The sequence below is a fragment of the Anas platyrhynchos genome, chromosome 3, assembly GCF_047663525.1.
Source record: "Anas platyrhynchos isolate ZD024472 breed Pekin duck chromosome 3, IASCAAS_PekinDuck_T2T, whole genome shotgun sequence".
NCBI classification, from domain to species: Eukaryota; Metazoa; Chordata; class Aves; order Anseriformes; family Anatidae; genus Anas; species Anas platyrhynchos.
The window spans coordinates 30385567-30399562 of record NC_092589.1 but is presented as its reverse complement, the minus strand read 5'-3'; the positions used below and the strand labels follow the sequence as shown (position 1 = coordinate 30399562).

The window sequence follows — 13996 nt, the reverse complement described above, 5'->3', positions numbered from 1 at the left end:
GCTCATTTTTGGGTGGATTAGGATTCTCAGGTTTAGCCACAGTTCTCTGTTGCTGAACAAATCTGGAGTAGTTTTCTGGGTTTTTTATTTATAGTGGTTCAGTTTTGTATTTGTAGTATAAGAATTTGTTCATATTTGTAATTTTAACAAATTTTAAGTTTGGATTAATTTAGAGACTATTGGTTCAATCCTATAAAGCCATTATCTCTTAAAACTCCACATATGCAATGAGAATGGATATTTCTCCATCGAATGTTGAAGCAATACAAAATACGAAGATGCTACCATGACTTCAGCTTTAAATTTATTGAATTCAGGGTGGTCAATTAATAAGAACTCTGGGAAACTACCTCCTCCCTGAAATTCCTGTCTTGGCTTCTAGTAATGGCATGACTGATGCAGCTTGAAACAGCACAAGGCTACAACCCACCCTGCTCATGAAAATAATAAAATAGGGGTGATTGCCAGCAGCAGTGCACAAATGTTGAAAGTATATCTTGTATCTACAGTAACCAAACCGCATATATCACAATAAATTTATGCATATAAATCTATTGTTAGGATAACAATTTCAATAGGTGTCTTTAAGGACACTGTTTAAAAATCCATGCGAGAATGTAGATCCAAATGCTCAGAGTTAGGCAACATCTGGTGTCTGGTTTCCATTGGCAATACAGGAAATATGTAAATAAAAATATTTATGAATTTGGCTTAGTCCGTGTTTCCTCTGATCCCAGAAAATACTGTAAAAATAAATAGTTTACTAAATAATTGTATGTAAAAATTGAACTAAAAAGAACTAATACGAATTGTTCATTTTGTTGGTGTGCTTTAACTCCCTTCAAAATGGAGAAGTATTTAAGTATGTCTACAAGATTATAATTTTCTGAACTCAGTTTAAGAAGCAATGAAAACCGCTTCTCTGCTTCAATCAGCAAGGACTTCTTTTCTTTTTCTTCTCTGCTACCAATAAATAGATGTGCTGGTGTGTTCTGATTAGCCTAGAAAGGGTAGTAGTGATTGAAGTCCTTGTGTGATAGTCATAATAAAATAATAAATAAATAAACAAAAAAAAATCCCCACACTGCTGTAGTGATGACCTACTGAAAGGATACCTTTTCCATGAGCATCAGTCTACTGTATGAGCATAAACTTATGTGAATGGAGATGGATTTTTAACTCGAGCCTTTAACTTCAGCATTGAACTCTGAAAGATGGGCTGCATGTTAGGTGAATAATAAAATTTTATAGTAAATATAATGATGTTTTGAACTTCTGCCTTAATACAGATGACGAGGATGGTATGGACTGCATGGACAATGAGAGGCGGCCGCATTTCCCCCAGTTTTCCTACTCCGCAAGTGGACGAGAATAACTTTTTTGTTCTGCTGCTTCACTGTCATCTTAGGTTTATCACTGAAAATGATTCCTGAACATCACCACCAGTACTAGATACTATTTAAGATAGCAGGGGCACTTTCAGAGACCATTCCAAATTGAACAAAGTTATTTCCCAAACCTACCTAAAATCCATTTTGGTTTTGCATGAAATATGGTAGCTCTCTATGCTCTCCTGCTATTGCTGCTGCCCACCGTCTCAGTATAATAGCAACGTCAAGAAGTTACTAACAGTTTCTTTGAAGGTAGATGACTTTACTTCAGCGTTGTACACTTTGTGCACAAAGTCATCTATTTTTCCTCACAGTGGAGGCTAAACAGGAAAACGTGTTGGTCCAGCTTATCTTCTTCTAGAAGATGAATCAAAATTGTAATTAGTCTAAAAAGACTAGTCTATAATATTTTCTTGCATCTGTTTGTGCTGGTTAGAACAAGAAAACGTAGGGGTGGTGATGTACATATGCAAGGTTTTTGTTAGGCATATCATTACTTGAAGCAGGTCTCTGTCATTAACATCTGGCTGGAATTTGCTTGGGAAACGTTTGAGAGAAGGACTTAAACTGTTGATATATATAAATATATATATATATTATTTTTTAATTACTGTTGGATACTACAGAAGAAGCAGAAGGGCTGGGCTCACCCAGCCTGCCACTTAGAACTTCCAGGTTCATGTGCAATCATGGAGAATCGAACATTATACATGCAAGAAATGAAGGCATAAAAGCAGCAGTTGAAGTTGTTTAGGGGTCTTATAATTTGCACCAGATAACATCTTTCTCATGCTTTTCTTTTTCTTTCATGATATACATCACCTCTGATGGCTGAAGAATGTAGACAGGCATAATGGTATTGCTTTTCACCAAAATGTGTGCACCAAGGTAAACAGTTGTTTGCCTTACTTATTTTTGAGTTTGTGAATTAGCTTTTTCTACAGGTGTTTAACTCTGAATATTCTTCTTTTTTTTTTTCTTTTATTTTCTTTCCTTTTTTTTTTTTTGTTATACTGCGGTAGTATTTATTTTTAGAGATAAGGTTTGTATGTGTCATGTTTGCAAATGCTGCTACATCTTAGATAGAACAGGCTTATAGCAGTTAATTTTGTAATATATGGAAGGACTGTACAAGCTGAAGGGAATAATGCACTTTTATCCCATGTGGAAATTTTAACAAGGCTCTGAAATTGTACATACTGCTTAGAATCAGATTTTTGTGAATGAAATACTCTTTTAATTCTTTGGCAGTGGAGGTGAGGAGTTCCAACTTCATGTGCCAAAGGGTTAAAAACAAACAAAAAAGCTACATCTTGTGCTCTATTCAGGATAAAGATACTGTAAAAGCCTGATGGCACAATAGAAAATTTCTGTCCTGTATGAAGGAAACATATTTGAACAATGAGACCCCAGTGATTACGAGAAAAGCACTTTAATAATTAAAATAGTAAATTTCTGGGATCAGCCATTCTCAAGGAAAGTTTGTCCTCAACCAAAAGAGTTACGAAACCCAGCATGTTACATGTGACCATGGTACCCGATTGACGGAATTTAAAGCATTTCAAGAAACGCTCCACTGACAGGAAAACGTCTTTCCATTTCCGAAGATCTGTATCTAACAGAACATGTGCACAAGCTTTAGCTTTGATCTTCAGCAATGATAATCTTAATAATAAACCCTTTGGTGCTAGGAGCTGGGATATTTTGCAGTGCAGTAATGGTGTGCACGTGCCCTTGCTAACGGCGCCTGAAAGCCCTGACTCCATGGGATTATCATTTGAAGTATCTCTGTGTTCGTATCTTGTTAGCTCCCATGAAGACTGTGATATCACAGAGTATTACTGATTGCGTTGTGTGAGTGAGGAGGTGAGTCTGAAAGGAGATGTTCATACGCAGATGCCTTAGCCTCTTGATGTGGAAAGTTGAGTATCCTGGCGTGAAGCCCACTGCTGGCAGTGCATATGCTGGGACAGTCAAGGGGCAAAATGGGCATTTTAGCAAGGCAGCTAAAGACGCAGACTAATTTAGACAATTTTTCATGTTTCGTGTTTTATCTTTAGTAATGGGTGGATAATCAGTCAGAAATATATCATGATGTATATGCTAACTACATAGGATCTCATTCTGTCTCCTTGTAACACTAAACATGTAGAAATTATCCCTCTGTAGAGAGAGCGAGCACAGTAAATGCATTGCAGGTCTGTAGAAGTGTCTGTACTGACACAGTGAGTGAGTGACTGAAATAACCGATTACTTAGGAGATGGGCATTAATTAGTTTTCTGCAAAGGCCTCATACTTACAGACTAAAACTATGGTGATTCAAAATCTGTGTTATATGCCTGTGGTGTTTTTTTTTTTTCTTTTTTTTTTTTCTTTTTTTTTTCCAGCTTTTAACAGCAATAAATTTTTTGACACAGGGCACCTATAGCTAATGACCAACTGGAGTTGTGCCTCTGGCCAACCCTTCCTCGTGCTGAGAAGAAAGAAACCCTGTGGCTAGGTTCATCACAGTGTAGCTAGTTAGAGTGCAGTTCGCAGTAAATATCTGTGGGCGAATTATCTGAAAACTTTTTAAGGCTTCAATCAGTGTGTATTGTGTTATCTGCCTTCCAAAATATCATAGATCAAGTTCATGCTATGGAGAGAGTCAGCAGTCATTTAATGCTGCCCGGGGCTGGGGAATTCCCTCTTAGCAGTGTCAGAGATGGAAGAAAGAGAAATTAACAAGCTGTGCTGGGAGAAACTCTCAAAGCTCTTCTTTGCCTGTTTGTAGTTGTAGTTGGGTTTGGACAGTGCGTGGTGGTGGCTGGTTACCTTGATGAGCCTTTTGAGCACAGTACATTTCAGACTTTGACTCCAGCTTGTACTGACTTCCACGGCAGACAGTATGCCCTCTTGTACTGCAGCCATCTCGGAGGAAATAGGTCATTTCTGTTTGGGTTTTGGCAGTTTTGCACACGGCTTTGCTTTCCACACTAATCCATCTTCCAGTACATTCCTGTTGCTTACAGAACATTTATTCCAGTATTGTTTTACATTTTTTCCATCTTTACTTGCGGCTTCTTAAAGCTGACTGTTCTTGCAGGGGCCATGTGCTTCTCCTAGAGTACAAAAGTAAGGTCTTTCCTTACTAACTGCAGGGTCTATATATTACACCTCAATGTACACACTTTGCTGCTACTGTTTGTACTGTCTACAGTAGAATTTCCTTATCTTGCTCCTGGTAGTGCATTACAGGCAAGCATGAAATGTAAAGTATTTATTTAAATAAAAACCTCTAAATTGGTAATTGAATTACCTCCCTGTAGCTTTAGAGTTTGTGACATTTCTTGACCTTGCTAGTTCTTTCATTAGATCCATGCAAGATCTAGTCATATGGTTAAGGATATTAAGCAGACACGACTATGAACCCAAGAAACCGTATTACTGTTGGTCATACTTAAACTGTTTATTTCCTTAAGTATATGACCCACAAGGATGTGAAATAACTACAAGAAACTGTTTTTGTACACTGTACATCCTTAGTATTTTTACACGTATATGATAGGGATGCACATTATTTTCCTTCGTACAGACAGCTTAAATAAAACACTATGTCAATCTGCTACTTCTGTGTTTTTTAATGCTAATTTGTTCTGGAGGTTTGTAAATATATTATATATATGTTCAAGCTTGCCACAAAGGACGTATTTTTTTATATCTGCACATTATTATTAAATATCTTAGAGGATAAAGTTCCTAATCTGTTCTGTGTCAGAGAAAGAAAATCTGAAACGAGAAGGCTATATTGCAGATTACAAAAGATTTCTCAAGTTTTGGTTTAAATATTTACTTCATATTTTAAAGTAATTTTATATAGGTTAGATGTTTCAATCCTGAAATGCACAAAGAATTTACTTAATTTCTTCTTACAAGAAAATGTACATCGTTATTTTTTTATCACTGTATATATAATGATCTGTGCATGTTTAGTTCAAAGTTTTATTTGCTGTGAAGTCCTAGTGATAACTGTAACTTGATGTGATGTATTTCAGATACTGGGTGATCAGTTTCAGCTTGTAAATTAAGTTACAGTATTGTCAAAAAAAAACAAAAAACAAAACACAAACAAACAACAAAAAGAGGTTTTAATGGCTAAGCAAGATGTATTTGTGCTGTGGCCCAAGGCTATTTCCATACAGGTGGTCTGTGTTAACTCTGCGAGGTGTATGTAACTTCTAAAAGTAAATTTGGGTTGTACTTTTCAAGTACTGATTATGCAGGGCTACGTTCCTATCAGAACAGCCAACATTTAAGCGTGTTGTCATCGAATGAAAGCCGTAGCCTCAAGTTGCGTAGCTTGGCAGCATGCTGGAGGAAGCAAGGGGAAGGTGTGATTTGCAGGGCACCTCGGGGTGGGACTCGTTGACGCCCGCCAACTGGCCCAAGCCTAATTGCAGCAGCCAGCCAGGAGGGCTGAGTGTCCCTGGAGCAGTCGGTCATCTGGGTTTTAGCTCAGTTCTCAGGCATGAACCCTTCCCTGGAACGTAAGTAAGTGTGTGAGCCGGGTCTTGTTTTCCCCTTGAAGTAGGCCGGAAGGAGCAGTAGAAAGGGACAAACAGACAGACAGTAGTTGCAATATTTGCAGATCAGTGACAGGACTCAGCTGTGGCCATGGAAGGAGCCTCTGCTCATTCTGCATGGAGGCACAGGGGTGATGCCTCAGGGGGGCGATGCTCTAGCTGTGGGCATGGAAGCTCCTGGATGCGATCGCCTGATCTGAACTTTGTAAACTTCGTAAAAGTAAGCAGTTTGTGGGTAAGGACAGGGCGGGGTGGGGGAACGGGAGCGGGGTAGACCTGGCACTGTCTGTGCACAGTGAGTAAGTGATTGCTATGAGTAGAGTAGCTGCTGCAGAGAAATTGATCCTTGTAATCACAGTGGTGGCTGCAGCAGGTGAGGTAGGTCCAGAAAGGTTGAGGGTCCAGCTGTGCCCTGGGCCATGGCACAGCAGCTCCAGGATCTCAGTGAAGCCTAAGTGCTGGGACTGGGTGCCTGAGGTCCTTCACGCATGTGGCTGATAGGCACTGCTCCTATTTAAACACAGATTTACGGTGTGGGGAAAAGTAATAAGTTTGCAGATTTATAGACATATATTCTTACCTATGTAACCATCTATAAAGTAGTGAGAAATAAAATAAAATTGTCCACCTGACTAGCGTGGAGAACCCGTAGTTGAGCTAGAAAGGAATTTTCATCAGCAGCCTTTCCCTTCCCAAAAGACCCGAGGAGATTTAAGCATGTTTATTGTCATAGCGGTGAAGCAGTTTAGGGAGGAGTTCAGATGTGTTTGGTAGTTTCATATGGCAGGAAATTGAAATGGGAAGAAAAAACACTTTGATGTTAAGGCTGTACCACTAGTAATTCTTAAAATACAAGGAATGAAAGATTGTGTCCCACAGCAAATGGTAACTTATTGCATGTGTTGTTACTCCTACTTCTGTTACATTTTATGTGTTCATGCTGGCTGAAGTAGCCTTATTGACTGGGAACTGTTCTTTGCGCTCCCTTCCCCTCCCCCCCCCCCCCCCCTTTACCAGTGCAATTCAGCAACTACACTGAATGTAGAAACCTTTTCTTACCTGGTTAGTTTATTATGCACTAGTTCAGCAAAAGGTTCAGATGAATTCTTTCTGAAACAGCCTGGTACTTGGAAAGTAACCTTTACAAATATAAAGTTAACCGGAAAGAAGCCCTCCAAATGTAGCCTCCAAATGTTTTGAGTTCAATAATTTGAAGCAGAGTTCAGCTGATACCCATCCCCAAGATAGTGAAGTATCTTCCAGGGGGAAAGTCTAGAATCACTTCAGTGTTGAGAGCCAGGCACCTCACATACGTATTAGCCTTTGCTAACAAAGGGTCCCTTTGTCTCAAAGGTGTTAGCCAGTGACTGTTTTGATGAGAAACCTACCCTGTGCAAATTACTCCACATTACAGGGAATATTTCTCAATTGTTCTTAAGCCCTCCTGATGGATTAAGAGTTGTTAGGACCCTGACTTTTGTATAAAAGTGGAAAGTAGCTTGTACAACTGAAGTTCCCAGGTAGATTCTGGTCATTCCTATTCAAAGTTCCCTGGTAGATTCTGGTCATGAGTTATGAACTTCAGCACACTGTGATTTCTATGAGATTTAAGCACCCTTTCCTTCCTTCCCAAACACACATTTTCCCTTGAATGCAAAAAAGGACACAACCAGGAAAAGTAATGAATCAAATTCAGTTTATTGGTATTGCCATCTGTAAATAAGACATCTATGTTAAATTACAAAAATAGATAAAAACATTTTATAAAAAATTGTACAAATTATGAATTAAGCTGATGCTTCATAACAGCTGTTAAAACTGGATTGCAAACCTAGCCTTTTCTTAGAAAAGTCTCAGCTGTCTTCCTAGAAAGTTTGGTAGGTGAGTAATGTTTCAAAATATTTATGATTCTGTAGTTAAAAACAAATATAAACCAGTTGAAATTAGCCAGTGTGTCTGTTTTCTGCGAACGCTTCTCTGTGTGAGCTTCAAACAAGCCTGAGTTTCAGACGGGTGCAAAGGAGAACTGAAAGACAGAAGAAGGAGATGGGAGTGTAAGTAAGTAGTCTGTATGGAGCTGCTTGCATCTCTCATTTGTGTCACTTCAGCCCGTGGGTGAGTTCTTAGAAAAGAAATACGTAAATGGTTAAGAATGTGGCAATGCTATGTAAACAAGCTCTGTTTCAAAGCCTGTGCTTCCTGTGGTCCTCACCGCTTTCTAAGATCAGCAATCTTACAGGTAGCAAGAACAAGAGCTATCTGATTTCTGAAAAACAAGATCTCCATGAGCTTTAGCCATCGCTCATGTTTAGCAGTAAATAACCAAGCTCTTGTTTTGGGGCACGTCTAAGATCCTGCCCCTTCTCCCTTCCAGGAAGAAGGAGACAGGTTTGTGCCAGAGACTGTTTACTGTGAATTGTACAGACTGTATATGGGGTGGGCAGCTGTAGCAAAACAGGAAGCTGCCTGTGTGCTGTTAGGAAACCTCTGGTGGGAAGGCTAATTTGCAGTTTATAAGCTCTTGCATAGCTATTGTTTGTGCCTCCTCAGTAGCACTTCACGACTTAATTAAGGGCGAGACATCAAACTCTAGTGGAGCTGGGGTAGCTACCTAGAATTAAGCAACTGGAGTTCCGAAATTTGAATTTAAGAGATGTAAATGACCTCAAATAAAAATAAACTTTCAATTTGGGCTGGTTTTGCATTAGAGGACTTAGAGTTTTTCTTTTTTTTTTTTCTTTTTTTTTTTTTGAGTTGGTAAGGTACTGAGGACTGAGTTAAGAAAGGATTTATAATGTTGCAGTTCATTAAAGAATTAATTAAAAACAATAACATGGTACTTTTTTTTTTCCCCTGAAATACATGCACCACATCAGTGCTATGGTTGTATCCACAACTAGTGCACTGAAAAATGAATTACATCCCTGAAAAGAGTTAGGGGTCAGACTCAGCATCAGGGGCTAGTTAGTGACAGCCAGAGGAAGCCCAGGCTGTGCTTCATTAAAGGGCCAGCATTAGAATACAAACAGAAGATTAAAAAGACAAAGAGCACTCCACCCAGCTCCTGAAGAAGTCTCCTGGCCACTTGTGGCTCGGAAAGGCTGCCCTTTGAGGTGCAGCTGAATGCCTGGTGTGTTAGTGCACTGCTCTCTCCCCTAGCTACTGGTATGAGCATCCTTGGTACCACTGCTTGTTCTTTTAGGTACCACTTCTCAGACAGCTGTTTTATGCCACCAAGCCTCAAAACATTTCTACCTAGAAGTTTCATCCTGTCATCTATGCCTCTAACTAAGGAGCTGCTGTTGCCTTTCCTTACCACCTGAAGCCACAGAAAGGTTTTCATTAGCCCTGCTCAGATGCGTGTAAATGGGTTAGGTACCAAGACAGCCACCTCTAGCACTGCAGGCTGCCTGCGTTTCTTCCATCCGCACAGTTACTCCAAGTTAATGCTTTGCAAGATGCTGAACCCCTGCATGGTTGACGAAGTCAGCATTTCTCCATCTGACTACAGCCACGCTTCATCTGCTTTAAAAACAAAAGTGCAAATACTGGCAAAGTCTCAGCGTGCCCAATGGCACAGCAGGCTGGATGCTAAAGCAGTTGTTTGGGATGTGCCGCTCTCCTCCTCCCAGCTGAGTGAGCAGAGTGCTGCAGCACAAAGTGCTCAAAGTTCTCCCCACGCTCCCTCCCCCCAGGGGCAGCTCTTTTAGCTGTGTGGCTGGCTAGTCTTACAGATTTCAATTTTGTAGGTAGCAGAGCCATAGAAACCCCAGTGTTTTAACTGATGTTAATGCTAGTTGCAGGGGCGGGGAGAGGAGCCACTAGATGCCTGTTTGGTCAGCATGGTGCTCTCAGAGGGGCCAGGCCGCCCTGCTGCTGCCACTGCCAGACACCTCCCGGGCCATCCCAGCCTCCTGCGCCCAGCTGCAGCATCACAAAACCCAAAGCTCCACCTACCGTGGTCCTACGCTCATCACCACTTGATTAAATGCCACCTAAGCAGTAGTCATGACCTTCCTTTCTCCTGCTCCAAAAAAAACCAACACTGTGGCTGTAGAATGTCACTGGCTGTTATAAAAAAAAATCCAACAGATGCACATTTTTGTACATTAAGACCACAATAAAAAAATAAATAAAAAAAGCCCACATAAGGATCAGCCTGAATCAATTCTGACATCAGAAGTGGAAGGGCTACTCATTTTCTGGACATACAGAAGGCTAGCTTTAATGTTTAAATTGAAAAAAAAAAAAAAAAAAAAAAAAAAGAAGCAAAACGGGCACTTGGGACTTGGGAGCCCATCAAACACTACATTTGTTGCTGGCGCCCCACTGAAAATTCATGCAGACCTAGGAGAACAAAGACAATCTCAGTCCAGGACCGGCTGTAATTCTGACAGTAGCTCACACGAAGGCACGAGAGGCGTGACGAGGGGAAGATACTTAAGGGTGAGTATATTTTATGTTCTGTTTGGGAAAGGAGTGGTTTGTTCACAGAGCAATGGGCTCACTGAAAAACGGGACATCTGAAATGACGGACGAGCCAGTTTCAGCGGCATGACAATCTGAAGAACACGGGGAAGGGCAGACTTGCACAGGGAGATGTCCAGGGGAGAGGACAGACCAGCGGCGTGGGATGGCAGATGTGGCTGGGGGTAATCCCTGAGGTCCCAATCCTGTCAGCTGGCCTGCACGCTGGCGGGCTCAGCTGGCCAGAGTCTGCAAGGAGATTAAAACTGGGACAAACAGCTCTTTCTGTGAAACTGAGGGACACCAAGGCAGATCCTGCAAGTGAAGAGCATTCCAGCCTTCAGAAACATAAACACACTGGGTGGACAGTGCTGAGGTTTCTAGTCATCTCAACTTAAATATTTTTTTCCTCTATTACACACATTTGTATTTAGTAACTATATAGAATGGGAGTTACGTATCTCTTGCTCTCCTGATTTGCAGTAACTTGCCGGGTAAGAGAGACTTTCAAAGGTAGAAACACAAAACCTGGATCCTTCAAAAGCTTTCAAAATCAGAAGTAGAAATCCCATAATTAAACTTTTGACTACCTTTTGGTGGATCTGCCTGTGTTAAGCTGTATATCGTTATTAAATATTACTGCCATCTATTAAATATTAATGCGAAGGCTTCATCTACAGCACATGCTGTAAGGTCAGGCCAGATTATCATACTGATCCTTTTTAGCTCTCTGAAAATTAAAATTTCGGTGTGAGCATCTTCATCATGTACCCATTACCGCCTTCAGAGGGAAGGAATTTCACTCCTCTGCTTCTCAGGGGCTATGCCTAGAGCCTACTTTACATTTTAGAATGGAAGATACACAAGATAAGTTTGACAAGGAAATGAACTGGAAAAACAATGACAGTGACATAAATCTCTGCTAGTGGTATGGGTAATGGGAGCCTTCTGCTATCCTCTGTCTGTGGGACAAATATTTTCCAAGTGAAGCCTAGCCCAAAGGTCGTGGGCAGGTGATTGTTCTGAGCTTCCTCCCGTACCATGAGATTTAACATCATTATTTCAAAAGCCTGTAATTCATTTCCAAGGATGAGAAAGGTGTTTTTGAATCCTATGGTTCTTGCCTTGGTTAATCCTTCAACGAGGATGCAAAAAGCTTTTTAACTCATGTTGCCTGTAAGGAATTCAGCATGTAGCAGGATCAAGTATTTCTTTTAAAATGGCTTTTTTTTTTTTTCTTCATTCATTATGAAACCAAGAATTTTCCTTACAGTATCACATGAGTTTTCCATGAAAAACAGATTCTCAACACACCAAAATGTAGCAGGATTTAAAGACCTCTTTCTCTCTTTCCGTTTTTTCCCCCAGACATGGTAAATATGAGCACTGGAAATCCTATGAAGGCTAAAGGTTTGGCAGTAGTTTTTTGTTTGTTTTGTTTTTGTTTTCCCTGTAAGTCAGCTAGATTAAAATAATGAAACAATTTTTAAAATCTGGGACTTCAATTGCATTTTTTTTTAAAGGTAATGCTTACAATGCTATAGGAACAGCTATAAACTGTAGCAGTGCTGTCATTCCAACAGCATCACTCCAAATGCAATTATTTATATAATGTTTCTTACAACATGACACTGAGTTTTTATGATTCATTATAGAACAAGCTGAAGCCTTTCTAAAGAAATAGCATTTTGCTTTCTGAGAAGGAAAATACTATTGCAAGTGACAAAGCTAACCAACTCCAAATCAAACGAGAACCCACAGTGATTATCTAGCCCAAAATGTATCTAAGGTAAAATTTGAATTGTAAAAGTTCCCACCTTGCCAAGAGTTGTATGTCCTCCTTGCTCTCCAATTTAAATTATATTTTATTTTATTTTTTTAAATTCTGTCAGGTAAACCTGTTTCTTTTCTGGAGAGCTTGCCCTACATTTTTAACAGTATAAAAAGAAAAAAACACAACACCACACAACCCTCCCCCCCCAACAATTTCTAGCCCCAAAACATTTCAAACACTTTCTTCTCCCTTTGTCTTGAAGTGTTTGCCAGATTCAACCCACATCTGCAAATAGTTTTAGTCCTCCTTTCCTCTCCCTCCCTTTCCTCTATATATAGTGTATAGAAAAAATACCTACTTATGCTCATTTCTCTTTATCCATCCAGGTTTTTACTTGATTCCATCTGTGTCCTGTTTGAGATCTGCATCCCATTTCTTTTCCTGAAATATGCAATTGCAGAGTTACTAGTGGTGTGTGTTCCAAGATATAACACCAAATTTCAGTCAGTGTATTTTACGTCATTTTTAAAGCATTAGGTATGAGTGGTTTCTCCCCAAAACCCCAAATTAACTGCAAAGGATAGCTGTTGAATAACACAGTAAAACATGGCATAAGTCACTTTCACCTCTGATCAATACTGATTATGCAACTGATATTTCTAACATATATTTCTATAATAGCTACATACATCTTTCTGTAGTTAAAATCTCCAGTTTACAGCGAAATGTCCTTTAGTTTTCTTCAAACAATCGTCTGATATTCCAGACAGCTTTTTTGGGCTGAATTCCAATTCCCAGAGAATCACTGTTGCTTTCAATAGCAGCAAACAGATTTTTAGGACTCGTAATAATTAAAAAAAAAATAAATATACTTCTCTTCTGAATATTCACACGTTAAAAAGTATCCTCTGGAACACAATTAACTTATAATGAACAGAAAAAAGGAAGATTTTGCTAGTCAAGTCTTGGTTGTGTATCTGAATGATTTTTTTTTCCTCATCTGTACAATTTAGTACTTTCGCCCAACCTCATAAAAACATGCTCACTTCCAGATAGAACACATTACCAATGACAGAATCTCTGTGGACTACGTATGAAGTCTCTTCATATTACCTAGAGTGCTTCCCTTAGAGTAGCAACTTTCATTTTCTTTTCTGAATGGCAAATGTTCTTCAACCATCTTATAGAGAGAACACTATGGTTGCCCTAAAATTTGTCAGTAATTACTACATGCTGATAACCTGACGCTATCTTGGGTTACCAGGTTTGTCTACTGACAGCAAGTCCTGTAAAACCAAACACACTGACATGATTAAAAGCATAACAAAATATGGATTTTATTTGCCTAGGTTAAACATTTATTAAATCCTACAGCTAAAAAGTCTATGAAAAAGAGTATGATGTAAATATTTGAAAGTTGTAAGACATCTATTTTCTGTTTACTGCTAAGTGTGCTACTGGACAACATTTTCTCCAGTGAACTTGTTACCCTTTTAACAGAACTCCAGTTATTAGTTAGAAAACATCATGATATGGTTGAATTAGGCAATTCAATTAGTCACAAAACAAGGGTTTGATTATTTAATAGTTTTACTGAAAACTTCATTCTATACTTACTATTTCTCTTTCTTCCTCTTTTTTCTGAAACAAATGGATGAAAGGGAAAGAATGAAACAAACCGTGCAGTCCTCTCCCTTAGTTCTAAAGCAACGGCTGAAGAACAGTGGCCAAAAACCCAAGCAACAACAGCCCATGGGAACCTGCAGCATCCTAGAGACCACTGGAAGCAACAGTTGGTCCT

The 13996-nt window shown here is 39.5% G+C and overlaps 2 protein-coding genes across 9 annotated transcripts in view; one reads left to right on the top strand and one right to left on the bottom strand.

The window, feature by feature from the left end:
- Positions 1-4999, top strand: part of AKT3 (AKT serine/threonine kinase 3) — a 152896-nt gene extending 147897 nt beyond the window's left edge. For all 3 annotated transcript variants that reach the window (XM_027453844.3, XM_027453846.3, XM_021271259.4), the window contains exon 14: positions 1290-4999. In XM_027453844.3, the coding sequence (XP_027309645.1) occupies positions 1290-1375 (86 nt within the window). In that variant the 3' untranslated portion in view covers positions 1376-4999. The remainder of the gene's footprint in view (positions 1-1289) is intronic.
- A 2634-nt stretch (positions 5000-7633) lies between these two features.
- Positions 7634-13996, bottom strand: part of SDCCAG8 (SHH signaling and ciliogenesis regulator SDCCAG8) — a 108548-nt gene continuing 102185 nt past the window's right edge. For 4 of the 6 annotated variants that reach the window (XM_072035634.1, XM_038177273.2, XM_038177274.2 and 1 more), the window contains 3 exons: positions 13813-13836; positions 12554-12636; positions 7634-7980 (listed from right to left, as the gene is read on the bottom strand). In XM_072035634.1, coding sequence (XP_071891735.1) covers positions 12586-12636; positions 13813-13836 — 75 coding nt within the window. In that variant the 3' untranslated portion in view covers positions 7634-7980; positions 12554-12585. Of the gene's footprint in view, positions 7981-12553; positions 12645-13812; positions 13837-13996 lie in introns of those variants that run through there. The other 2 variants (XM_072035633.1, XM_027453843.3) reach the window with 2 other exon arrangements.